Raw genomic sequence first — 26,601 nt, 5'->3', positions numbered from 1 at the left:
TATTCTATTCTATTCTATTCTATTCTATTCTATTCTATTCTATTCTAATTTTGAGGTGGAGTCTCACTCTGTTGCCCAGGCCGGAGTGTAGTGGCAAGATCTCAGCTCACCGCAACCTCCACCTCCAGGTTCAAGTGATTCTCCTGCCTTAGCCTCCCGAGTAGCTGGGATTACAAATATGCATCACCATGCCCAGCTACTTTTTGTATTTTTAGTAGAGATAGGGTTTCTCTATGTTGGCCAGGCTGGTCTCAAACTCCTGACCTCAGGTGATCCGCCTGCCTCAGCCTCCCAAAGTGTTGGGATTACAGGCGTGAGCCACCACACCCGGACCAACATCTGTGTTTTATCTGGCAAGTTCAATTCATTTACACTCGTTGTGATTACTGACATATTTTTATTACCTTTTACTGGCTCATTTAGTACTTTCTGTTAAACAAGAGTTTCTGTGCTTCTGTTTCAAAATTTTCCTGTCTTCTATTGCACTGTTATTCTTATTGCCCTTTTATACCCACAAGTGGTTTGGAAGTTATTCATTCAATATCTTTTAGTGTTATTCACTTTTTAAAAAGTTGAAGTACGGCATACATACAGAAAATTGTGTCCTCCAGCCTTTTTTTTTTTTTTTTTTTTCTGAGACAGTCTCTCACTCTTTTGCCCAGGCTGGAGCACAATGGTGCAATCATGGCTTGCTGCAGCCTTGACCTTCTAGGCTCAAGCAATACTCCCACCTCAGCCTCCCAAGTAGCTGGGACCACAAATGTACACCACTACGCCTGGCTAAATTTTTAAAAAATTATTTTCTGTAGGAACAGGATCTCCCTATGTTCCCCCAGGCTGGTCTTGAACTCTTGGACTCAACTGATTCTTCCACCGTGGCCCCCTAAAGTGCTGGGATTACAGGTGTGAGCCACCACGCCCAGCAGTCCTCCAGCCTTATTTCACTTCCTCAAGATTGCCTTGGCTATTTTTCGTTCTTTGTCTTTCTATATAATTTTAGAATCCCTCCCTCCTTCCTTCCCTCCTTCCTTCCCTCCCTCCCTTTCTCCCTCCCTCCCTCCCTCCCTCCCTTCCTCCCTCCCTTCCTCCCTTCCTTCCTTCCTTCCTTCCTTCCTTCCTTCCTTCCTTCCTTCCTTCCTTCCTTTTTGACGGAGTCTCCCTCTGTCACCCAGTCTGGAGTGCAGTGGCACAATCTCGGCTCACTGCAACCTCTGGCTCTGGGTTCAAGTCATTCTCCCACCTCAGCCTCCCAAAAAGTTGGGATTACAGGCATAAGCCACCTCACCCAGCTAATTTTGTATTTTTAATAGAGACGGGGTTTCACCATGTTGACCAGTCTGGTCTCGAACTCCTGACCTCAAGTGATCCTCCCGCCTCAGCCTCCCAAAGTGCTGACGTTACAGGTGTGTGAGCCACCGCGCCCGGCCTAGAGTTGCTTTTTAATTTACACAGACACACACGTGCACACATGCACAAAATCTGCTGGCATTCTGACTGGGTTTTCATTGACCGTAGACATTTTGGAAGAATGGATGGACACCTTTAACTTTTTTTTTCTCTATAATATTTTATAGTTTTCAGTGTAGGGCAGTGGTTTTTAATGAGGGGTGATTTTGCTCCCATCCTCCCCGTCCCCCAGGGCAGTATATGGAGTCATTTTTGGCTGTTATGCTAGGGGATGGACAGTGCTAATGGAATCTTGTGCACAGAGGCAAGGATGCTTCTGAACATCCCAAAATGTACAATTCCCATAACAAATAATTATAGGCTCAAAATATCAATAGCACCAAGGTTGAGAAGCCATGGTAAAGGATATTAAACTTTTTCCTCAGAATTCAATATATTGGGCGCTAGCATAGATCATTTCTTTTAAATTTTTATATTTTTGTATATAGAACTATACTAAATGCTTAAAATATTGAGCTTGTGTCCAGTGACCATGCTAAAATAAATTTTTCTTTTCTTTTCTTTTTTTTTGAGACGGAGTCTTGCTCTGTCACCCGGGCTGGAGTGCAGTGGCCAGATCTCAGCTCACTGCAAGCTCCGCCTCCCGGGTTTACTCCATTCTCCTGCCTCAGCCTCTGGAGTAGCTGGGACTACAGGCGCCCGCCACCTCGCCCGGCTAGTTTTTTGTATTTTTAGTAGAGATGGGGTTTCACCGTGTTAGCCAGGATGGTCTCGATCTCCTGACCTCGTGATCCGCCCGTCTCGGCCTCCCAAAGTGCTGGGATTACAGGCTTGAGCCACCGCGCCCGGCCTAAAATAAATTTTTCATTGAAGCAGTTTCTCTGTAGGTTCCTTGGATTACTACATACACAATTGTATCGCCTGTGAATAAAGACAGCTTTACTACTTTTGTGAACCTACTCCTTCAGGAAGTGCTATGCAGCCAATAGCTGGCGCTTTTCTGTACAGTTGAAGGGCCTGCTGCAAAATACAATCAAAACGTGATCTACAGGGTGCAGACCAGCAAAACAACAACAACAAAACACTCTTAATACTTTCTTTGGTTTCCCTAAAATTGGGGAGATTCTGAGGCACAGCCCTACCCAGTATCTTCTGGGAGGCAATTTTCTTTTTTCTTTTTTTTTTTTTGAGATGGGATCTCACTCTATTGCCCAGGCAGGTATGCAGTGGTGCGATCTCAGTTCACTGCAACCTCCACCTCCTGGGTTCAAGTGATTCTCATTCCTCATCCTCCCAAGTAGCTGGGACTATAGGCACGTGCCACCACGCCTGGCTAATTTTTATATTTTTAGTAGAGATGGGGTTTCACCACATTGGCCAGCCTTGTCTAGAACTCCTGACCTCAAGTGATCTGCCCACCTCTGCCTCCCAAAGTGCTGGGATTAAGGCATGAACCACCGCACCCAGCCTGTAATTTCCAATCTGTAGAAGTATGTGTAACTACACAAATGTCAGCCAAAGAAAGCTGATCTGCCAACCGTAAGCACTGACACGGGGTCAGGGCACATGCCCACTACAGAAAGTAATTTCGGAGTTATTTTTTGAGAGTGTTTTTTTCCTCCTTCTTCCATTTTTAGAGATGGGGTCTCACTATGTTGCCCAGGCTGGTCTTGAACTCCTGGGCTCAAGTGATCCATCCATCTTGGTCTCCCGAAGTGCTGGGATTACAGGTGTGAGCCACTGCATCTGGTCATGAGAATGTGTTTCTGAGAGTGTGGTTAGGAGTAGCCTGGTGCAAGAGTGGAAAGGGGTGATCTCTTTCTTCCATCCTATTAAGGGTCATAGCCAATACTCTTATAATAAAAGACAGGTTAACAGGAGAAAAACATAACAAATTTATTAACATGCATGAAGCAGGGGAGCCATATAAAAAATATGAACATACACAGAAAGGCCCAATGGTTGGCACTTAAGTACTCTCTTCACTGGGGAAAGGGAAGTGGGGGCTGTAAATGAATGGACCCAAAGACCTGACAGTGGTTTGTAAATGGTTCTCTTTGGACGCTGAATGGGACTGAAGGACAAACAATAGCTTGTGGACAAGTCATAAAAGGTGAGGGGTGGTACTGCACTGTGAACCAAGGTTGTCTTATTATGTGGATACAGTCTCCCAGGTTATCTCTTGGAACTGCCCTCAGAAGAAAAGATAAAAAGTCTGTCTGGTATGGTATCCTGGCTGTAGCTTCTTTTTTAGTCTTTTCTTGGGTGATTAATCATTCCTGGTTATTTAATGAGATTCATAGGGAGGGGTCTTTAAGACAACTGCATTTATTTTAGAAGAAGTTTTCTCAATCAAGTAAGGGAACTTCCAGAGAAAGAGCTCTTCCTGGTGCTTTAGAAAAAGAAAGGGTCCAAGAAAAAGGAAAGAAAAAGGGTCAGAGAGACCGCATGCTCCTGGTGCTTTAGAAAAGTGTCAAAAAAAAAAAAAAAAAAAAAAAAAGAAAGAAAAGAAAGGGTCAGAAAGACACCATGGTGGGGGAAAGTCAAGAGAGAGAGCTTGAGGCTGCTGCTTTAGTTCAGCTCGTCAAATGCCACATTTGGGGCATTATTTTCTGAGCCTCAACACTTGTGTAACAAAGAATTCCAAGCTGGAAGTCAATAAACTAAATTCCCCTGTGAGCTCTGTGGCCTCGGCAAGCTGCCTAAGATTCAGGGTCCTCTTCTGTAAAACAGACATTTCCCCTACCCTTCTCGTGGCTCCTTCTGGCCATATCCCAGAGTCCATATTCTGGTTATATTCCAGAGTCTATAACCTTGCATTGCTTCTGTGCAGAAAGAGAAAAGAAGCCACACTTTCCCCAAAGAGTAGCCACAACTACGTAAAAATGAGAAGGCATGACAACACTTCAGAAGAAAGGAGGGTCACCAGGCTCACCCACAAGCCTCGGAGCAGGGCCTCGTTTTGATTCTTTGGGAGTCAGCAGCTCTCAGTGATCTCATCTTTCTTCACAGCTCCAGCTCTTCCCTCCTCTTTTCTGATGGCCTAGATTATATTTTCGGCAGATTGAGCCAGATCCTCATGACCACCTCCCAGAGGTCTGCTCAGCCTTGGGCTGTCACTTCAGGCAGATAGTGAGAACTGCAGTGTAACCCTTTCGTCTCTCTCACAACAGTCTGACTGCAGAGCCCACCCTGGTCCCAGGACTCTGGTTACACAACCTTTTTAGGCAGGCCCAAGAGATTCCCAAGTAACACCCTTCCCCTCACCTCCAAATACCCACTTACCCTTCTATCCACACCTCCTCTCTGCAAACCATCATCGTTCCCATACTAGCAGTGATGGGGGACTCTCCAGCCACCCTCCTACGCACGGCATCATCTCTTCACTTTGTCAGGCTCTGACTCCTGTCATGAGGCAGCAAAGATTCAAGAGAATGAAGTTGGCCAGGTGCAGTGGCTCACACCTGTAATCCCAGCACTTTGAGAGGCTAAGGTGGGAGGGTCTCTTGAGGCCAGGAGTTTGAGACCTCATCTCTACCAAAATAAAGAAAATTAGCCAGGTGTGGTGGCATACCTGTAGGCCCAGCTCCTCGGGAGGCTGAGGTGGGAGGATTGCTTGATCCCAGGTCGAGGCTACAGTGAGCCACGATCTCCCACTGCACTCCAGCCTGGGTGACAGAGCATGATCCTGTCTCAAAAAAAAAAAAAAAAAAGAAAAGAAAACTCTCAAGAGGAGTGAATCCCTCCGCGGTGCTGACTCCTGAGGCCACTCAGCCCTAATTGCCCAGCTGTGGGAATCCCATGCTGGCAGCTGCAGCCGCCGCCACCAGAGTCCTGTAGATTACCCCTTCTTGTTCTCTGCTCCCAGCAGACTCAATAGCTCCTTTTAATTTCCTGTAGCACAGCAAATAAGTAGTCTGGATCATTTAACAAGGATTCTTCAGTGGCTCAGGATAGTGAAAGAAAAAGGAACCTTAAACCAGACTAACAAGGCTCACCAGGTCCAGGCCACTTCCTTCCAGCAGAAGGAATGGAACAGCGGTTCTGCCCTCTCTTTGGCAGGGCCTGTGAACTCCAGTCCCTCTCGCCCTTCTCACCAGGTCCTTTAGATTCTCCCAGGGCTTTCTGAGCCGCTGTTCTCACCACCTTTTCCTGGCCAGTTCACCTCTGACTTACCTGGAGCTGCAGACCAAGTGCTGCAGCCAATTGTTCAGCCTGTTCCTAATGCTGCCCTCAGCCTCAAAGCCCATCTCCCTCACAGGGCGTGGCAAACACCATCCCTGGAAGAGGGGCTGAGAAATACCAGTGCCAGACTAAAATATGATATAATCACAAGGGCAGAAGAAATTAGGCCACTTATAGAGCCCAGGCAACGGAAAACTGTAGCCATGGCACGCTGCTAAAACCAGGGAGGCCATTCAAAGAGTGAGTTCTCCCCAGGAAAGCTCACTGTGCGCGGCCACTTGGATGGAACAGCAGCTGCTGCAGCTCAAAGCTCACATGACCAGGCACTCCACATTCTCCTGTGGACTTCAGAGAAAGAACCAAAGTGTGCAGAAGCTGGAAGCGTGGGGAGGCATGAAGGAATAAGACATTGATACAACCTCAAGAAGAGACGGGACAAGTGTTCCGGTTTTTCTTTTAATTATTTACCAGATAAAAAAGAAAAAAAAATAGTGATTGTTTCTCTTCACCCCCAACATTTCCGTTTACCAAGGTCGAGTTGGAGAGAAATTCATTGAACAATGATTTGTGCTCCCGGCCTGGAGCAAATTCTTCTCCTCTGCTCTACGCCACCTCAGGCAGCAGGGACAGGGCAAAGGGCTCCAGGCAGAAATCCTGGTGGCTGGGCAGCAGAGTGGCAGCGTGGCTGTTCCTTCTCACCGTTGCCAGAGCATTCAGACCCTTTCCCATCTATCCCCCTACCCCGCCTGCCCAGTTCCTCAAAGGAGGCAGGGATCAGGGACTGCAGGAAGCAGGACAGGTGCACGGGTGGCCCAGGTAGCTCCTGGCAGATGTGGCAGAGGGCACAGCCCCTGCTTCTATTGCACATCCTGGCTCAGCTCCCCTGCCCTGAGCAGTAGGCCACAAAGTGAAACGCTTTCCAAATTCAGAGAGCCCAGTGCTGTGCGCCAGGCTCAAGGAGGGGAGGTGTGTTGTTGTGTGGCTTGTTCTGGAAGATAGGTATGTATTTCTAAGTTATCCCATGATGGTGCCAAGGCAACAATTTCGCCTCTTTAGAAAAGCATAAGGGGTCTGGACATCTCGGGGTCCTGTAGTGACTGGGCCTCTTCCCAGGTGAGTGCAGAGGCCTCAAAAGAACTGCCTTTCCCCCACCAGCAGACCTCCTGCTGCATCGGATGAAGAGGCAGTGCCCACTGGCCACACCAGCCCCTCCGGACTGTCACGACTCTGGGCCACTTGAGGCGACCTGTTTCTCTGAACACCTGGAGAATTCTGACAAATGACCCTAGAGAAAAACCTTTTACACTACATGTTTCTCCATAAAATGACAGCTAAGTCCCCTCAAATAAAACCTTGAAGTGTTTCATTCTCATTCTTCTCTTACCAGTGAAATCAAGTGGGGCAGAGTAAGTTATTTAACTGACATTAGCGACAGGATAAACCCCTCTAAAAAAACCGCAGGGGGAAGTGGGAACTGCTTCAGATTTGGCAAAGCTGCAAATCTTTCCCCTTCATAGGCTGGAACGAAGCTGGTGGGTGAAGACAAACTAAGTGTGCCAATGGCAAGAACTGCAGGCTATGAAATGACAGGTCAGACACAGGACTGTATAAATTGTGGCACTATAAAGATGAGAAGGCAGGTCCATAATACAGCTGGGAGCAAGCCTTTGGAGCATCGCTTCCAGAAATTCTATCTGTCCTGTAGTAAGTAGTAGCATCCAGATAAATCAGTGGTTCTCCTTCCTCCTCTTCCAAACACATTCTGAGAGTTTCTTGTTTAAATAACTATGTACACACCCAGCAAGCCTGGTCTCTCTTTTACATGAGGGTCCTTCACTTGAGGGTCCTACAATGGCTTTAGAGTCGGTTCCAATTGCCTTTTCGGAGATTTACTGCTCGGGACCAAACCTGCAAGGCAAAGAAATGACTGAACACTATAACAGGAAAATCTTGAAGATGAAGGCATTCCAGTGTTTACGAGACTGAGTCTTAATATAAACAAACCCTCAACTCCCTATAGATAGGGCTCTGGTACTCTGGCAAATTGAGTAACTGGGCTTGGGCCCATCAACTCTGTCAGCCAGAGGGCCACATGCCCGCCTGAGGCCTTGGAAAACAGCTCCATACCTCCCTCTGATAAGGACAGTTTCTCAAGTTCAGCTTCAAGTTCGGCATCTGAGATCCTAGGGTTAGGCACACTGTTGGTAAAATGCCTATTGCGGGGGTTGTCAGGCAGATCCAAAGGTTCTTTGGTGGTATCCTGAAGGAGGATGTCCAATTCCTTCTCCAGTTCTTCACTGTCAAAATCTGGAAATAAAAGACAACATAAAGACGCATAAACTCCAGGGAGAAATACATTAGTGAGTACAGGACTGAGGTTACCAAAACCCCGCTTAGCTTTACAAAAGATGCCAGGCCTCCTTGCAAATTAAAAAAAAAAAAATCCCAGAAGTCAGGAAACTGACGGTAGCTTCAAGCAGAGACGCTTCTTCCACACTCAGAGCTAAGTCACCAAGGAGGGGCATTCTGTTAACCCCATGGACCTGACCCTGATTCCCCTTGCCCTTGCAGGAGGATCCTCCAGTCAGAAGCCTTGTGCCTGAGGAATGCCGGAGCACAGATGGGTCATGAGCACGGCTGTCAAGGAGGAAATGGCAATTCCCTAATTGCTCCCGCAGATGGGCCCCAGGGAGGGCAGGCTAGGAGAGGCCTGCCTGCACCCGGAAAAGCAAATCTACTGTCAAACTCATCACAGCACAGGGAAACGAAGTCTTCCAGGATGAAAAGAAGAAACAATCACCTTGGGCCGGGCATGGTGGCTCACGCCTGTAATCCCAGCACTTTGGGAGGCTGAGGCAGGCAGATCACGAGGTCAGGAGTTCGAGACCAGCCTGACCAACATGGTGAAACCCCATCTCAACTAAAAATACAAAAATTAGCCCGGCATGGTGGTGTGCGCCTATAATCCCAGCTACTCAGGAGGCTGAGGCAGGAAAATCGCTTGAACCCAGGAGGCGGAGGTTACAGTGAGCCGAGAATGTGTCATTGCACTCTAGCCTAGGTGACAGAGTGAGACTCCATCTAAAAATAAATAAATAAATAAATAAAAATAAAAATAACCACCTTGTCCACTCACCTAAGCCATTGGTTACCCCACCAGCCAGAGTCTGAGAAACTTCATCCTGGGTGTCACAGAGCTGTAAGAGACAAGTGCAAAGCCTTGAGCTGGGCATGGTGGCTCTGAGCATCTCAGGCTTCGGTGGAAAATAACCAGGGTGACAAAGCAATCCTGCCCCAAATGAGAATCAAGGAAAGTTTCCTCAAGTTCACAAGGTCACAAGTCAAGTTTCATTAAAGAGGATGTGCAATGAAGTCAAATCTGTCCTGTCACTTACTTCTCTGTGTGTCCCTCCCTGGCCCCTTTCTGTACCTCTTGGATCTGATCCACAAGGCTCTCTGCCTTCTCCACTGTGACATCCTTCATGGAGAGTTTGAGTGCTCCCACCCCAGCCTGGTAGGCATTAAAAACCTAAAGACAAAGCAAAGCTATCAGTGCATATGACAGACATTTGGCAAAATACATACAATATTGTTTCAACTCCAAAAGGCAGCTTTGGGGTTTTTTGGGCACCCAATCTCAATTTACCCTATACCCACTGAGGCCAAACCTCCTGACTGGAAAGACAAAGGCAGCCCCAGCTACATCCCGAAAGAACCCAGGGATCCTCCAAACAGCAAAGCCGAAGCTGCAAGTGACCAACACCCATGGAGAGACCAGCTGAGTGCTAGAGTAGAGGGGAGTGGCTACCATTTGATCTGTCTGGGAGGCATAGATCCGGTCCAGGATGCCTTGCACAGTGTCCAGCTTGGCATGCAAGGCCTCGATGCGCTTCTCTGTCCGTTGCTTGGCCTTGAGAGACCTCAGTGCCTGGGGGGCATGGAGACTTAGGTCAGTGCTGAACTGGGCAAGCCAGAGGGCAAGAGGAAGACAGCCCTTCCCAGACGCTAAGGCCGTCGCAGCCTTCTTCCCTCCGGTCTGCAAAATAAGCTGTGGTGCCTGGGCCCCCTGCAGACTCTGTCCCCCTCAAAACCCCAGCGGGCTGCTCTCCGAACTGCTGGGCATCGCTCCAGGCCTGCCTGGGGCACTGCTATGGGCTGGAGGAGATAAGAACTCACCAGCTGCTTCTTGCCTGCTCGGCACGCCCGGCGGGCTTCTTCTTTACACCTAGAAACAGAGGGACAGATAAGATGACTGTGTCACAGGACGGGAGGGGCAGGGTCCCAAAGGGTCCCTGAGAGCAGCACTCAGTCAAGGTGGTTTTAAATCTGTTAAGACTAAACCCACTCTGCCCAGTGGCAAGAAAAATGATGCTGACAGTCAAAAACTCTTGTGGCAAGTCAACAGGCAGCTCAAGCAGGCTGACTGAGGACAAGCTTTTTTAACCCACCACAACAGAACATGCAAACAGGGCACCTCGTACATGTGTTCCCCATTTGGGGAGACGGGGAATGAACTGTTAACACCAACAATGACCTCGGACACATCCCTCTGCCTCCCAACAAGGCTAGGCTTTCCCAACTGGAAGACAGACTTCAATGTCTGTGTCCGCCTGCCGGAGTGTGTGTCTTTATCAGGGATTCCTTGTACAGTCATCCACGGGGAACGGTGGAGGAAGGGCAGGGCAAGGGCCCCTCAGAAAGACATGTGCAAAGGCAGGAACCTGTCTTGTCCACGCCTATATCCCCAGTTCCTAAGACAAAGCCTAGCTCAATAAATATTAGTTGAATGGACACTGATAAGGAAGAGCATAAACATTACACTCACAGTCATGGTCTGCGGGGGAAGAATTAAGACTCGTGTTTTCAGCTGGGCACAGCGGCTCACCCCAGTAATGCCAGCACTTTGGGAGGCTGAGGTGGGAGGTGGGAGGCTCACTTGCACCGAGGAGTTTGAGACCAGCCTGGGCAACACGGTGAGACCCCATCTCAACAAAAAATTAAAAAACTAGCCAGGCATGGTGGTGCGCACTCGTGGTCCCAGCTACTGAGGAGGCTAAGGCAGGAAGATTGTTTGAGTCCAGGAGTTTGAGACTGCAGTGAGCTAAGATCGTGTCACTGCTCTCCAGCCTGGGGGATAGTGCAAGACCCTGTCTCAATTTAGAAAAAAAAAAAAAAAGGCCAGGCGCAGTGGCTCACACCTGTAATCCCAGCACTTTGGGAGGCCAAGATGGGCGGCTCACGAGGTCAGGAGATTGAGACCATCCTGGCTAACACAGTGAACCCTGTCTCTACTAAAAATATAAAAAAATTAGCCAGGCATGGTGGCAGGTATCTGTAGTCCCAGCTACTCAGGAGGCTGGGACAGGACAATGGTGTGAACCCGGGAGGTGGAGCTGGCAGTGAGCTGAGATCATGCCACTGCACACCAGCCTGAGGGACAGAGCAAAAAAAAGAAAAAAGAAAGAAAAGGCCTCATTTTTTTTTCTCTTTTGTGATATTCTGTGCTTTCCATGATTTCTGCACTGAGCAGTGAATACTTCCGTAATTAGCTTAAAAAAAAAAAACACCTATCTTTTTAAAAGCCCACATACAGTAACATTTTGCTGGCTCTGGGGGCCAGCCACAGTGGGGAGGGGGCTCAGCTCGGGGTTAAAAGTTACCTCTCTGCTTCCTGGGATAAGGACTCCACCTTGCGCGAGAGAAGCTGCTCACTCTGCATCAGCTGGTACACCCCAACGTCTACGTCATTGACTGGAGAGACCTTGGCATGTGGCCCTCGGGCAAACTTCACAATCTGAGGGACGGGGAGAAATTACTACTGCTGCTACCACAAAGGCTGAGAACTTCCCAAGCAGGAGTGCTGGTGGGCATGAGAACAGCAGGACCCCTTATCCGTGGGGGATACATTCCAGTGAATGGAACCCCTCGTGGATGCCTGAACCCTCGGAGAATACTGAATCCTATACATACAGTTATGCAAACATTTTTCCTTCTTCACAATTTTTCCTATAGAAGATTCATTCTTACTGTAGAGCCTAGCAACCTCAGCAAATGATATTTTGTCTTCCTTATTTAGTCCAGAACTTTCACCTCTTCACTTAAAGGAAGCACCTGACAGCTTCTCTTTGGTAAATCTGGACTGCCAGCACCACTGCTCTTGTGCTTTGGGTCCATTATTAAGTACAATAGGCCAGGCACGGTAGTTTACACCTGTAATGCTAGCACCTTGGGAGGCCAAAGCAGGAGGATCACTTGAGGTCAGGAGTTCAAGACAGCCTGGCCAAATGGTGAAACCCCTTCTCTACTAAAAATACAAAAATTAGCCAGGCAATGTGGTGCATGCCTGTAATCCCAACTACTCGGGAGGCTGAGGCAGAAGAATTGCTTGAACCTGGGAGGTGGAGGCTGCAGTGAGCCGAGATTGTGCAATTGCTGGGCGACAGCAAGACTCCATCTCAAAAAAAAAAAAAAAAGTACAATAAGGGTGGCTTGAACACAACCACTGCAGTGCCATGACAGTCAATCTGATCACTGAGACGACTCCTAAGTGACTCAGGCAGGGAGATGCTGGACAAAGGGGGGATGAGCATTCAGGCGGGATACTACGAGGTCCCATCACACTACTCAGAACAGTGCACAACTGAAATCTATGGAACTGTTAATGTTTGGAATTTTCCACTTATTATTTTTGGACCGTGGTTGACTGCAGGTAACTGAAACTCTGGAGAGCAAAATCTCAGATAAGGGGTCGCTACTGTATGTACAGAATCAATCACCGCTGAGTTAGTGAATGAACAGGTGAGCCTCCGTACCTTCTCCCCGTTCTGCTCGAGGACTGTGACCCTCTTCTCCTTCTGCAGCTGCAGCAACACCAAGTAGAAGGTCCTCTCATCTGGGCAGGAGTTAGCACAGAGGGTGCTGAGCTCTGACAGGGCCACCACGGGGTGGGAGGAGAGGGGCGAGTTCTGATACAGACGATACACCTCCTCAGCCTTTTCCTGCGGGAAAGGCAACATGGGCTGACAGGCCCTGGCCACTGCTACGCGACGCAGGGACCCTGACCCCGAGCTTTAAAACCATGACCACACAAGGCAAGCACCCGGGAATCCCAAGCCCATCCTCCCCAGGTAGCGGCTTTTTAAAAAGGAGGAAGGATCTGTGTTTTTAAGCCTTGGAGGAAAGTTTGGTGACTCTATATGAAATGCACATGAGATGCTGGGAGCCAGCTCTGCACTGCACGCCCACTGGGGATTTTACACTCCTGCCTCTCCCTGGTCTGTGGTTTCCCAAGGGAAGACTGAGGAGGTGAGGTGAGGTAGCACATCTGTGAATAAGACCTGAGGCCTGATTTCCAGCCCAGCCTGGGTGACCCTGGGCCAGTCACAGCCTCACTAGTCCTCAGTATCACTCTCTGAAGAGGGTGGATGAAATGATACCCAATTCCCTTCCAATGGTAGTCTCCATTTTCCTGCCAATTGGCTATACTGCAAACACAAACATTACTGAGTCTGTAAAGAGTCTTAAGGGAAAAGGGTCAGGCATGGTGGCTCATGCTGGTAATCCCAGCACTTTGGGAGGCTGAGGCAGGCAGATCACCTGAGGTCAGGAGTTCGAGACCAGCCTGGCCAACATGGCAAAACCCTGTCTTTACTAAAAATACAAAAAACATTAGCCGGGTGTGATGGCAGGCACCTATAATCCCAGCTACTTGGGAGGTTGAGGCAGGAGAATCACCTGAACCTGGGAGGCGGAGGATGCAGTGAGCTGAGATTGCACCACTACACTCCAGCCTGGGCAACAAGAGCAAAACACTGTTTCAAAACAAAACAAAACAAAAAACAAAGAAAAGTACATGATAAACAGATGGGATAAGATTAGGGACAAGACTAAGAAATATAAGTTCCAAGAAATAATGTCACCATTTCGCTCACACATGGAAATTACTACCAGAAACAAGAAAGACTTACTGAGGTGTGCATGGGATGCTATGAAAATATAGGAAAGGAATGCCTGGGGATTCAGGATTTCTAGAAAAAAAAAAATGTTGAGCAGAATTCTGAAGAGTGAGCTAGGTGAAGAGGTGAAAGGGGTTATCTCAGGAAGAGAGAGAGGAACATGAGTACAGAAGGGTGGGTCAATGCGGCACGTGTACAAATGTAGAGTGGAAAGGAGAGAGAGGAGAAGCACTCCTATATTATAGAAAGTATAATAGCTTATGATGATCCTTTATTCTGTAGATGGTGGGTGGTCACTGAAGGAAAATGACATGGCTAGATTAACAGAAAGCTAACTGCCAGTTGGGAGAGGATGGATTGTAGAGTTAAGATTAGAGGCAAGGAGACCATTTACACAAGAGATTATGTGGGGCTGAACAACAGACTATTTGAATAATAAACACAGAAAGAGGAGTGGTGGAGCCAAACAAAATTCAGAAGATAACACTGGTAACTGGATATAGGGTTGGAGGAGAAAGTTGAGAGGAGAGTCACCGTGGATTGAGTGACTGATGGATGTGATGCTACCAATAGCAAAAAATACAGGAGGAAAAGCCTAGTTTAAAGGAAAGACAAAATATCCCATCTTGGATATGATGTTTTAAGATGTCTGAGAGAGGCCGGGCACAGTGATTCACGCCTATAGTATCAGCACTTCGGGAGGCTGAGGTGGGTGGATCACCTGAGGTCAAGTGTTTGAGACCAGCCAGGCCAACATGGTGCAACCCCGTCTCCACTAAAAAAAATACAAAAAATTAGCTGGGTGTGGTGGCAGCGCTGTAATCCCAGCTACTTGGGAGGCTGAGGCAGGAGAATCGCTTGAACCCAGGAGGCAGAGCTTGCAGTGAGCCAAGATTGCACCACTGCACTCCAGCCTGGGCAACAGAGCGAGACTCCACCTGAAAACAGACAAAACAAACAAATAAATAAATAAATAAATAAGATGTCTGAGAGATATCCAAGAATATATATAACCTATAAGTGGATATACAAATCTGAAACCCAAAGGAGATGGCAGGACAGTGATACAATGGTTGAAAGTCCTCAGCATATCCACGGCAAATATCCCAAGGACACTCAGGGAGAAAAGTAATAAGCTGAAGGAAGATCACTGTTTAGGAAGTGAAGGAACCACAAAAGAGAGCCAGCAGGACTGCTTTGGGGGAACCAAGGAGAACTTGCTGCATCATGTAAACAAATTCAAGGAAATTAGACATTTTAAGAAGCAACTCGTCAACGGTGTCAAAGGGTGGAAAAGAGCCTAGTAAGACACAGACATTGAGTTTTCATTGATTCAACTGCCCTACCAGATATGCAACTACTGCAGTAACTGCACAGTAACCACACACAAATAAATTAATGTTATACAACATCAAGAAAAAATACCGAGACAATTGCCCATCCATCTGGAAGAAAATAGAGCTTTCCCCCACCACATACACAAAAATAAGTATTGCAGTAAGGAAATGTAAACGGAAAAAAAAGTGCAAAGTAATAAAAGAATATCCACTTAAGCTTGAGTCAGAAGATGCCTTCCTAAACAAGACCTGAAATTCAGTAGCCATACGGAAAAGTTTGAGAGATCTGACTACAGAAATGTGAAACCTTCTATATGGTAAAAGATATCATAAATAAAAATTAAGCAAGCAACAGACTGGGAAACAATATTTACATCCTTAATACTAAATACATTATACATACCTATCTCTAATACATAAAGAATACAGATTAACATAAAAGATAACACAATACGGTCAGGCGTGGTGGCTCACGCCTGTAATCCCAGCAGTTGGGAGGCCAAGGTGGGTGGCTCACGAGGTCACGAGATCGAGACCATCCTGGCTAACACGGTGAAACCCCGTCTCTACTAAAAATACAAAAAATTAGCCGGGCGTGGTGGCGGGCACCTGTAGTCCCAGCTGCTCAGGAGGCTGAGGCAGGAGAATGGTGTGAACCCCAGAGGTGGAGCTTGCAGTGAGTGGAGATCACGCCACTGCACTCCAGTCTGGGAGACAGACTCCATCTCAAAAAAAAAAAGATAACACAATATGAAACAGGCAAAGGATACAAACAGACGACTCACAGAAGGGGATATGTAAATGGCTAGTACACAGGTGAAAAAAATTCACAAACAGGACGTATCATTTTTTTTCCCAGTAAGTTGGCAGGATTGAAAAGACTGATGTCATCCAGTGCTGACAAGGATGTGGGGAGACTGGACTACAGAATCTTCATGAAAGTGCAACTTATTACAAACTTTTGAAAAGTAGTTTGGCAATTTTTGTTAAAATTTAAAAAGCACATATGCATTTCTGAAAATCAATTCCATTAAAAAAAAAAGGAGGAAGGCCGGGCGCGGTGGCTCAAGCCTGTAATCCCAGCACTTTGGGAGGCCGAGACGGGCGGATCACGAGGTCAGCAGATCGAGACCATCCTGGCTAACACTGTGAAACCCCGTCTCTACTAAAAAATACAAAAAACTAGCCGGGCGAGGTGGCGGGCGCCTGTAGTCCCAGCTACTCGGGAGGCTGAGGCAGGAGAATGGCGTAAACCTGGGAGGCGGAGCTTGCAGTGAGCTGAGATCCGGCCACTGCACTCCAGCCCGGGCGACAGAGCAAGACTCCGTCTCAAAAAAAAAAAAAAAAAGGAGAAGTACATAGATCTCTGCCCAAGTGGCATTTTTTTGTAACGGAAAAATGGAGAGAGAAATCGGAATGACTTAAATGTCCATCTGCAGAGCACCTGTTGCATAAATTGTGGTATAGCAATAGATTATCATGCAGGCATCAAAAAGAATCAAGTAAATCCATACTGTGTAGGGCCTGGAAAGAGGCACCTGATATAATGCAGTGGAAGAAAACAAAGCAGATTGCACACCAATTCCATTTCTAGAAAAAAATGGAGTGACGTGTACACATGTGTCTGTGTGTATATATTCATTCACTCAACAGGGACTTGTTGACCGTCTACCAGGTACCAGGCACCAGGCACTGCTCCCAGGGTCCCAGGGCCCATGGCACTGTTTCCTTCTAGTAGGAAAGACAGACAAGAAACAAGTGAGTAAGATTTTCAGGAAGAACTAGCGTTGACAAGGCCATTAAGGAAACGTAAGTCTGTAAACATACACACTCACACACTCACACAAATGGGAAGAGAGTGACCAAAGAGAGAAAAGTGGGATGAACAGAAAGAAAACTTTCATTTCTTTGTATTTCTTTTTTTTTAAATAACAAAATAATGGACAATGTTTGCTTTTTTGTATTTTTCAGTACCATCCAAACGTAAAAAGTTACTGGCTGTTTCTGTCTGGACTTGGGAAAACCAATCTACCTCAAGAGCAGGCTTGCTTTGTTTGCCGGTGCAAACCTCACCTGTGGGGATCCACGGGTCTGCCTCTCCTCCGCCCCAGGCTGGAGGACAATGTGAGATCAGAGGCAGACTCAAATCACCCTGCAGTCTTTGCGGGGACCTTGACTGAGCCCTGGAGACCAGGGCACCGGGCAGGGGAATAACCGCGTGGGTGCGGGGAGGGCGTGTAGATGGAGCAAACGGGCTGCCCCTGAAGAAAATGTGGGCTGCTTAGTCAACAATCCTGGGGGACAGGGAGAGATTGGCAGATTCTGGAGACCTCTTCCTCAATCTGAGGCAGAGTGCGCTGGAGTCTCTCACGGTGAGGAGAAATGGGTGCTTCTCTTGGGGTGAGGGGTGGGGATTTTGGGCTAGCTCCAGCTGTGTGAATCCTCTAGGGCTATGCAAGGGCCTTGAGGTCAGGCTTGGTCTGTGAATTTCAAAATTACTCTCTGCAATGTACTTTGGCCACCAGGTGCTCAGTCAACTTTGTAGACAGACAGACACACACACACACACACACACACACACACACACACACAGAGAGAAAGAGAGAGAGAGAGACTCATCCACAGCACCCGGGTGGAGGGGGTGGTTGAAGCAGGTCTGCACCGGGTGACAGAGTGAATGGGAGGTGAGGAAATGGTGACGCAAAGGTTGGTTGAGAAGGAAACAGCAGTCACTAGGTAGGGACCAGGTACCACAAAAGAGACAATCGTGTTCGGAAAAGCATGAGTGGGTTTGGGTTTACAGGCTGAGAGGGAGATGGAACATACCGGGCAACAGGCCAGCCAATGGGACAAAGGGACAAGAGGGGCAGGGCAGACGCACAGCAGACAAGGGGCAGAGGAAGGACACTACACCCTGAGCACAGAAGGAGGTGGGCTCTGAGGAGGTCAGGCTTGGGGTAGGAGGACAGAAAACTGAAGGCCGACTCAGGAACCTGAGTCTACCTTCTCAGTGTAGTGGCTGCAGAGAGGAAAGACGACACAGGATGGAATGAGCGTGTGAGGGGACAGAGAGAAAGAAAAATGAGGCTGTGGTGTGGCTCTGAGGGCCTCCCACAGCTGGGGACCATGAAGGGGACCTCAGTCTGATGACAGGTGATTTTCTCCAGCAGGGGCGTCAGACCCCGTGTGGCTGATCTAGGGCTACGGATTTGCTGGGAGTCTCCTGGTGTGGACCAAAGGAGATGCAAAGGAGCTGAGGGTGTTGCTGAGGAAGGGAGTGGAGCAATGAGCCATGCGATTAAGGCTGTGGGGAAGGCAGGCCGGGAGGAGGCTGACTGACCAGGAGGCTAGGACGGGACCATGGCCCCAGTGGCCTCTTCAAGGGAGAAGAGCATGTGCAGCAGAAGGCAGGCCATCAGAAAGCTGGAAGGGGAAAGGGCACGGTCACAAAGTAGGAAAGCGGAGCTGAGTGGGCCAGTTCAGTGGTGGCAATACTGAAAGCCACAAGGTCCTCAGGAATCCTGAGAAACTCCTGTCAGTAAACTACAGAAGGCAAAGCATTTCCTAAACTGCTGCTTAACATTAATCCCTACAGATACTAGAAAATAATCCACTGTTAGTTGCTGAAAATTCCCAAAGGCTAACCCTTGAAATGTACAAGTCCCACTAACGAATATATACAAAGCGCAAGTACAAGGAAGGGCAGATAAATCAGTTATCAACTCAGTCACCATGTAAAAAAGAAAGTCTTTTTTTAAGAACGCACACAAGGGACGTGGAGGATGCTATGATCACACCAGGTGACACCCAGACACCCCCTTCTGAGTACCCACCTTCAACAGCTCCACAGCGACAAGGACCTCCTCGGCTGGAACCTTATTATCTCCCAGCATGTTAGAAAGAGTCCACTTGAGAGGCTTCAGCAGGAAGACCCCGACCCCCCAGGAGATCCAGCTGCTGTCTACACTGGCCATGAAGTCTGACTCCCGCTGCAGCTCCCCTCGACTGCAGGGAAGAAAAAGAAGGGCGTGTAGTAGCACTTAATGCAATATCTCATTCCAGTCTCCAGCTCCCCCTTTACCCTAAAAGAGAAATTTTATCATCATCATCACTACCATTTACTAAGCACCTACGCTGTGCCAACTACATGCAGCACTGTTTATACTCCAGCTCTAAGCCTCACAACACCTCTGCATAGGAGGCGGTGTTATGAGCATTTTAACGAATGAGAAAACTGAGGGACTCAGAAGGTAAGCAGAGAGGTCTAATCTACACCATGACAGGGCTGGAACCAAAAGGCAAGTGCCTCACTAAGACAACAGAAACACAGGCAGCTTCTGAGCCCTCGCTGAGATTTCCTTTTACAACTGGTGCTCAAACAATCAAATGAAAATAAATCACTGTCGAGTGCAAGACACAAGGAAGAAAACAAAGATGTACAGAGAAAGACTTCGTGCTCTTCCAAGGCAAGGGTGGGGATATCATGGATATGTAAGCATATATAAATATTATGATGTATATGTAAGTATTATGATGTATATGTAAGTATATGTAAGCAATACGATGTATATGTAAGTATTTCATGGTTCTGGTAACAGTAACAGCAGCTCAATTTATTAAATGCTTGCCGCTGGCCAGTCACTATGCTGAAGGCTACATAAGGAATATCTCTTCAAATCCTCATAATAAACCTAGGTACAATTATCATCACCATTTTAGAATCTGTCAAACTGAGAGTTAAAGACAGCATGAAATCTGCGCAGGGCCACATAATTTAGCAAATGGCAGAGCCAGGATTCAGAGCTAGGCCAGCTGGCCCTCAAGCAAAGCTGATCACTATTAGGTCGGTGCAAAAGTAATTGTGGTTTTTGATACTACTTTTAATACTAATACTATGCCACGTCGCCTTTGTGGAGAAGTATCACCCTCAGAAATTCTTCAGGACCCAGGCAAGCAACAGGAAGCCTCAGTGGAGCGCCAGCAGTCAGGAGAAGAGACTTTAATACCATCGATGTATTAAAGTATCTGGATTGGAAGTGAAAGATCGTCACCCTTCTACAGTAAGGAGGTCCATTCTGGTCTCATCCCTCACTGACTTCAACTACTGTTTCTCCTGTTCCCTACTTCAGGCATGAACGAAAACTGTTTCCACTGTACACATTCTCTGAAAGCCTTGCTGGCCAGGTGCAGTGGCTCAAAGCCTGTAATTCTAACACTTTGGGAGGCCGAGGTGGGAGGATCACTTGGGTTCGGGAGTTCGAGACCATCCTAGGCAATATCGTCAGCCAATGGGAAGGTACTGAGAACAAAAATAGAGAAGGGAGAGCTCTTAATCAGAAAGAGCAGCAAACTAAAAAAAAAAACAAAAACCCATCAGAATTGACTTTCTCCCTCCTTCACTGAGAGGGGTATCACGCTAGGCTGGTCTCAGAATGATACGTACATTGAATGGCAAATGACTTATCCAAAGACGAGGTATCCAGTCCCAGTATCAGCTTTAACCACCTGTGTAACTCTGAGTAAGTCACCTGATCTCTCTGAAACTCAGTTTCCTCTTCTGTCTGCTGAGGATAATCTATCACCGCACCACAAGACCGCTGAGTGGGTCAAATGGTGCATGCAAAGTATCTGCATGCTGCCAAGCACGGTACATCTATTAGTTATCAATGTTACCCCTCAGATACCGCCAAAACACTGCACCTGTCACACACGTATCTCCTACAGACCTTTTAAGGGCACTCAGATACTCAGCAAAGCCCTCCTTCTCCTTCACGTCCTCTCTGCTCCAAAAAGCCTGTGCCAAGGACAAGCCAGACGCATGAGCCGTGCCAGGGGTTGTTGGCAAGATGCCTACAGGCCTCTTCCCCACGAATGCCCGCTTTTTAGCTCTGACCTTCTCTAGGTTAATGAATACTATCTCTTAGACCTTCTGCTCCACGGGCCATTCAAATTCGGAGGCTCTTAGGAAATAACTACATAACGGGGTCCCAGTTCAGGCAAATCACTGTCACCTCTGCTAGGCTGGCTTCTCTGGAACTCATCTAATGGGACTATCCCCGACCCCCAATCTTCCCCCAGACCCCCTCTTCCTCTCCCTCCAAGCCTCCCTAGCCCAGCCTCCTTAGTTTCCTTCTTCGCCTTCTGAACCCACACTGGATGCCTTCTCTGGGCCAGACACTGGGCTGGGCGCAGTGCACTGTGCAGAGAACAGGACCAGGGCCCGGCCCTCGGAGAGCTGCCCCCGCCCGCCCTCGCGGCCCTGGCCCCGGCCCGCCCCTCACCGCAGCAGGTCCTGCAGGACCGTGGCCAGCCCCAGCGGGACGCTCCCCTTGCGCTGAAAGGCCTCCTGCAAGTCCCGCAGACGCAGGCGCACCACCCCCTGGCGGCGGCTGTGGCTCAGCACCAACGGCGCCCAGAAGCCCATCTTGCTGTCCCAGTCGGTGCTGTTCACCTCGCGACTCCTCTTGAAAGCAGAGAACAGGAAGGACATGCGCTCCTCGTCCTCCTCCCACTCGGGGGGCAGTAGGCCCGCCGGGTCTCCCCCGGCCGGGGCCTCGGCCTCCCGCTCCGGGGACCACATCGGAACCCCCCAGCCCCGGCAAGGCACCGAACACAAGCCCGGCCCTGGTCCCCTTCCGCCCTAGTTCCCTCCCGGCTTCCGTTCCTTGACCACCTCCTTCTCGTTCACACGTCACCGCCGCCCCGAGCATGAAATAAGTTCCGTAAGTCTTCAAGGCGCATGCGTTGCGCTGCGCTCCGTAAGCCGGCGGCAGGATGATGAAGTTCTTTTCAGAGAGACACCGAGCGCTTGCGCCGACCCCTCCTCCCACGGTCTTTGTGCGGAAAGAAAGGCTTGCGCCTGCGCGGCAGGTAGCTGCGCCTTACGTTCCCTTCAAGATCCTGGAGTTTGGCAAAGCGTTCTACAGCGGCTTCTGACCTGTGACTTCAGAAAATGGAACGGGGGAATCGCCGCAGAGGGGCGCCAGTGGTGCCCGGACCACCCGGATGGATCCGTGAATCTCTGTATAGAGGGAAATTTATATCAATGAATGTACAAACCAGAAAAGAAGATCTAAAATAACCTAAGATTCCACCTTGGGAATGTAGAATAAGAACAAATTAAGTTCAAAGTAGAAGAGAAAAAATAAAAGAACAGAAATCAATGAAATTGAAAACAAAATCAAAAGAATATCAACAAAACCTAAAGCTGATTTTTTGAAAAGGTCAATGAAATTGATTAACCTCTAGCCTGGCTAACAGAGAAAAAACAAATAGTCAATATCAGAAATGAAATAAGGGACATTACTACAGATCCCATGGGCATGAAAATGATAATAAAGGAATCCTATGAATAATTGTATGTCCACAAATTTGATAACCTAGGCGAAATTGACACATTTCTTGAAAGCACACTCTGCCAAAACACACAAGAGAAAACAGACCACTTGAATATGTTTATATCTAATTAATTGAATCAATAATTAATAACATCCAAACAGAAAGCATTAGGCCCAAATGGTTTCATTTGATAAGTTCTACCAAATATTTAAAAAACAAGTTGTACCAGTTCCGTGCCATCTCTTTTATATGATAGAAACAAAAGGAATAAATCTCAACTGAGCCTATGAGGCAAGAATTACCCTAATGCCAAAACCAACAAACGACATTACAGGAAAGAAAAAACACGGCCGGAGGTGGTGGCTCACGCCTGTAATCCCAGTACTGTGGGAGGCCAAGGCAGGCGGATCACGAGGTCAGGAGATCGAGACCATGCTCGCTAACTCGTTGAAGCTCCGTCTCTATTAAAAATGCAAAAAATTAGCCGAGTGTGGTGGCAGGCGCCTGTAGTCCCAGCTACTCGGGAGGCTGGGGCAGGAGAATGACGTGAACCAGGGGGGCGGAGCTTGCAGTGAGCGGAGATCACGCCACTGCACTCCAGCCTGGGCGACAGAGCGAGACTCCGTCTCGGAAAAAACAAAAACAAAAACAAAAACAAACAAACAAACAAAAAAACGCAAAACAATATATCTTGTGAATACAGATGCAAAAATCCTCAATAGAATATTAGCAAATTGAAACCCACAATGTATTGAAAGAATTGTACACCAGGATAAAGTGGAATTTATTATAGCTAGGCAAGGCTAGTTCAATGTTCAAAAATCAATTAATATAATCCACCAATAGGCTAAAGAAAAATCATATGATCATATCGCCAGCTGCGGAAAAAGCATTTGACAAAATCCAACACTAGCTCATGATAAAAAGTCTTGGCCCTCTAGAAACAGAGGGACCCATCCTCCACTTGATAAAGAACATAAGCAAGAACCTTACAGCCAACATAAGAATTAATGGTGAGAACCTAGATCCTTTTCCACTGGAATCAGGAATAACACAAGAATGTCTGCTCACACCATTCCTGGTCAACGCTGTACAGGAAATCCTAGCTAACATAGTTAGCCAAGAAAAGGAAATAAAAGTTGTACAGACTGAAGAGGAAGAAATAAAATGGTCTGTCTTTACAGATGACATAATTATCCATGTAGAAAATTAAGAAAGTATTGCCAAATCAATGTCCTGGAACTAAGAAGCAATGAGAACAAGATTGCAGATATAAAGTCAATTTATAAAAGTCAATTCCTTTCCTATATAACTATAATGATCAAGTGGAATATGAAATTAAAAACACAATACCATTTACATTAGCACCCCCCTATAAAAAAATTAGGTAAAAATCTAACAAGATATGTACAAATTCTACATGAGGAAAACCACAAAATTCTGATGAAAAAAATCGACGAAGGACTAAATAAATATAGAGGCATTTTATATTCATGGACAGGAAAACTCAATACTATCAAGATATCGATTCTTCCCAAATTGATCTGTAGATCCAATGCAATTCCAGTCAAAATCATGGCTAGTTATTTTGTAGATATCAACAAACTAATTCTAAAGTTTATGTGGAAAGGCAAAAGACTCAGAAGAGCCAAAATAATATTGAAGAAGTAAGTCAGAGGATGGATACAACCCAACTTCAAGAATTACTATAAATCAACAGTAATCAAGATAGTGTGGTATTGGTTTAAGAATAAACAAATAACTTTGGGAGGCCAAGGCGGGCGGATCACGAGGTCAGGAGACGGAGACCATCCTGGCTAACACGGTGAAACCCCATCTCTACTAAAAATACAAAAAATTAGCCAGGCATGGTGGTGGGCACCTGTAGTCCCAGCTACTGGGGAGGCTGAAGCAGGAGAATGGCATGAACCCGGGAGGCGGAGCTTGCAGTGAGCTGAGATTGCACCACTGCACTCCAGCCTGGGCAACAGAGCAAGACTCGTCTCAAAAAAAAAAAAAAAAAAAAAGAATAAACAAATAAATAAATGGAACAGAATAGGAATCCCAGAAATAGACACACATAAATATAGTCAACCGACCTTTCAAAAAAAGAAAGGCAATACAATGGTTCAAAGAGTCTTTTCAACAATGAGCACTGGAACACCTACATGCAAAAACAAAAACAAATCCAGGTACAGATCTTACACCATTCACAAAAGCCAAATCAAAGGGATCATGGACTTAGATGTAAAAACACAAAACAATAAAACTCCTAGAAGACAAAACATCTAGATGACCTTGGGCATCGTGATTACTTTTTAGATACAACACAAAAAGCACAATCCATGAAAGAAATAATTGATAAATTAGACATAATTAATTTTTTTTTCTCTGTGAATGACACTGTGAAGAGAATGTGAAGATAAGCCACAGACTGGTAGAAACTATTTGCAAAAGACATCTCCGATAAAGGACTGTTAATCCAAAATACATGAAGAATTCTGAAGACAACAAAAAGAAAAAGAATAACCCAATTAAAACATGAATAAAAGATCTGAGCAGACATCTCACCAAAGAATATATACCATTGGCAAATAAGTATATAATAATATGCTCAATAGCATATGTCATTGGGGAACTGCAAATTAGACAAGAATAGGATACTACTGCACACCTATTAGAATGGTGAAAATCCAAAATACTGACCACACAAAATGCTGGTGAGGATGCAGAGCAACAGGAACTCTCATTCATTGGTGGTGGAAATGCAAAGTGGTACAGCTATTGTAAGGTCGGCGGAGAGAAAGGACCAGTAGGCTCAAAGTCAGGCAAGCAAGTTTGTTGACCTGCCGGCTTGCTCCATAACCGTCAGAGGAGGCAGCCCAAAGTGTTTAAGGTGAGGGGCTTATATAGGGATTTGAGGGCCTAGGGGCTTTCTGAGGTTAGTCTACATCCTGCAGTTGTTTGTCACTTCTTGCCCCACCTAGCTTAGAGTACCAGGATGTGGTTTGGCCTGGGGGTGGATACAGCTGTACCTAAGTTCTGAGAACTTGGGGCAGAGCCAGCATCTCAGAAGAAATAAGCTGCAGGGTATTTAGGGGAGGGGGCTTGCTGCTTTCTTCTGGGAGCAGGTTGTCTCTGACAGCTACTTTGGAAGACAGTTTGGTCGTTTCTCACAAAATTAAACATTCTTTTACCATGCAAGTTTACTTATAGTTTAACTTTGAAACAAAGATTGTAACAGTCCTTTCCCAAAACAAACCTCCTTACTGCCTGTGGACTAGACTACCTAGACTGCCGCAAGATTAGAAATTATGGTAATTTTGCTTAATAATTCAAGATGTAGCTATTTTCATTAAACCAATATCAATGTCTTATTTATTAATGATTACAGGAGCAGAGGTCATTCTGTCTTGGGCTGGGTTTATAGTTTTGTAACCTCTGTGCCAAATTTTGACACCTTATAGTATTTGGTAGGGTTAAGTATGAAATTTCTTGATTAATAATTGCAAATAAAAATGTATGCTGGCAATTCTTAAGACATTTCTAATATTACTTTACCAGTAATTTTAAAGCTAGCTTATTTATTAAAGATTTTACTTATCAGATAACTTGAAAAAGCATTTGACCAGTCTTTCCTTTTTCTAATAAAGTACTTGATGTAAATGCTTTTATTTTTTAAGACAATTAATTAGAGCTCTTTTATATATTTTCAGGAGTGCAACATTGTGTACACAACATATAAATACATAGATATATTAAGCATGTTGATAGAAGAAGTACATCTTACAGATCCATAAAAATGCTTTTTTTCTTTATCTTAGACTTTCAGATACCTGATAACCTGTTTCACAACCCTAGGCAGTTGTCAGCTAGTCTTAAATTTGCATATTAAAGGAAACAATTCAAGTGAAAGATAGCAAAATTTACATTATAAGGTCTGAAGAGAAATTCTGGTGAGCTAGACGGAAATTAAAACAGATTTAATTGCCAATTTAACATAAAATTATAGAAATTTATCATTGGATTATATAAGGAGATCAATTTTATTTAGATCAGGACTACCAATTCTTTTTTAACTGGATCTCTGAGCTCTGGGAAGAGCCCACACTGGATCCTGGGTCTCCAAAAAGGGAGAATTATTATAAGGCTAGACCACATGATGCTTTTACAGTGCACTTAAAACGTTTTTTTAAACAAACCATTTCTAAGTGTCTAAACATACTCTTTCTTAAAAACCCAAGAGTAGCCTCTGTTGCAATAACTATTTGAATAAAAAAAAGTCGGATGGCCGGCCACTGTGACTCACGCCTGTAGTCCCAGCCCTTTGGGAGGCACAGGCAGGCAGATCACGAGGTCAGGAGATCAAGGACCATCCT

The 26,601-nt window shown here is 46.4% G+C and overlaps 1 protein-coding gene and 1 long non-coding RNA gene across 6 annotated transcripts; both read right to left on the bottom strand.

Moving 5' to 3' along the window:
* Positions 1-3,278: 3,278 nt before the first annotated feature.
* LOC111545703 lies at positions 3,279-5,044 on the bottom strand. The gene is made up of 3 exons (XR_002732526.1): positions 4,982-5,044; positions 4,693-4,812; positions 3,279-4,450 (listed from the first exon to the last, which is right to left on the bottom strand). It is a non-coding gene; the product is annotated as an uncharacterized LOC111545703 (long non-coding RNA).
* On the bottom strand, positions 5,036-25,153 carry CHMP7 (charged multivesicular body protein 7). 5 transcript variants are annotated; one of them, XM_023216727.1, is made up of 12 exons: positions 24,929-25,153; positions 21,166-21,905; positions 18,718-18,889; positions 12,405-12,590; positions 11,253-11,386; positions 9,769-9,817; positions 9,401-9,520; positions 9,023-9,121; positions 8,729-8,789; positions 7,720-7,899; positions 7,390-7,500; positions 5,036-5,095 (listed from the first exon to the last, which is right to left on the bottom strand). In XM_023216727.1, exons 2-11 carry the CDS (start codon positions 21,462-21,464, stop codon positions 7,439-7,441), a joined length of 1,362 nt encoding a protein of 453 aa, XP_023072495.1. In that variant the 5' UTR covers positions 21,465-21,905; positions 24,929-25,153; the 3' UTR covers positions 5,036-5,095; positions 7,390-7,438. The 5 variants fall into 5 exon arrangements, with proteins under 5 accessions (XP_023072495.1, XP_023072496.1, XP_023072494.1 ...); XM_023216728.1 differs by having other exon boundaries at positions 5,081-5,099; XM_023216726.1 differs by lacking the exon at positions 5,036-5,095 and having other exon boundaries at positions 6,030-7,500; positions 24,929-25,152.
* Between the last annotated feature and the right edge of the window lie 1,448 nt (positions 25,154-26,601).

This window comes from Piliocolobus tephrosceles, chromosome 7 (assembly GCF_002776525.5).
Source record: "Piliocolobus tephrosceles isolate RC106 chromosome 7, ASM277652v3, whole genome shotgun sequence".
Taxonomy (NCBI): Eukaryota; Metazoa; Chordata; class Mammalia; order Primates; family Cercopithecidae; genus Piliocolobus; species Piliocolobus tephrosceles.
The sequence above is the reverse complement of the archived record's forward strand: the minus strand, read 5'-3'. Positions and strand labels throughout refer to the sequence as shown.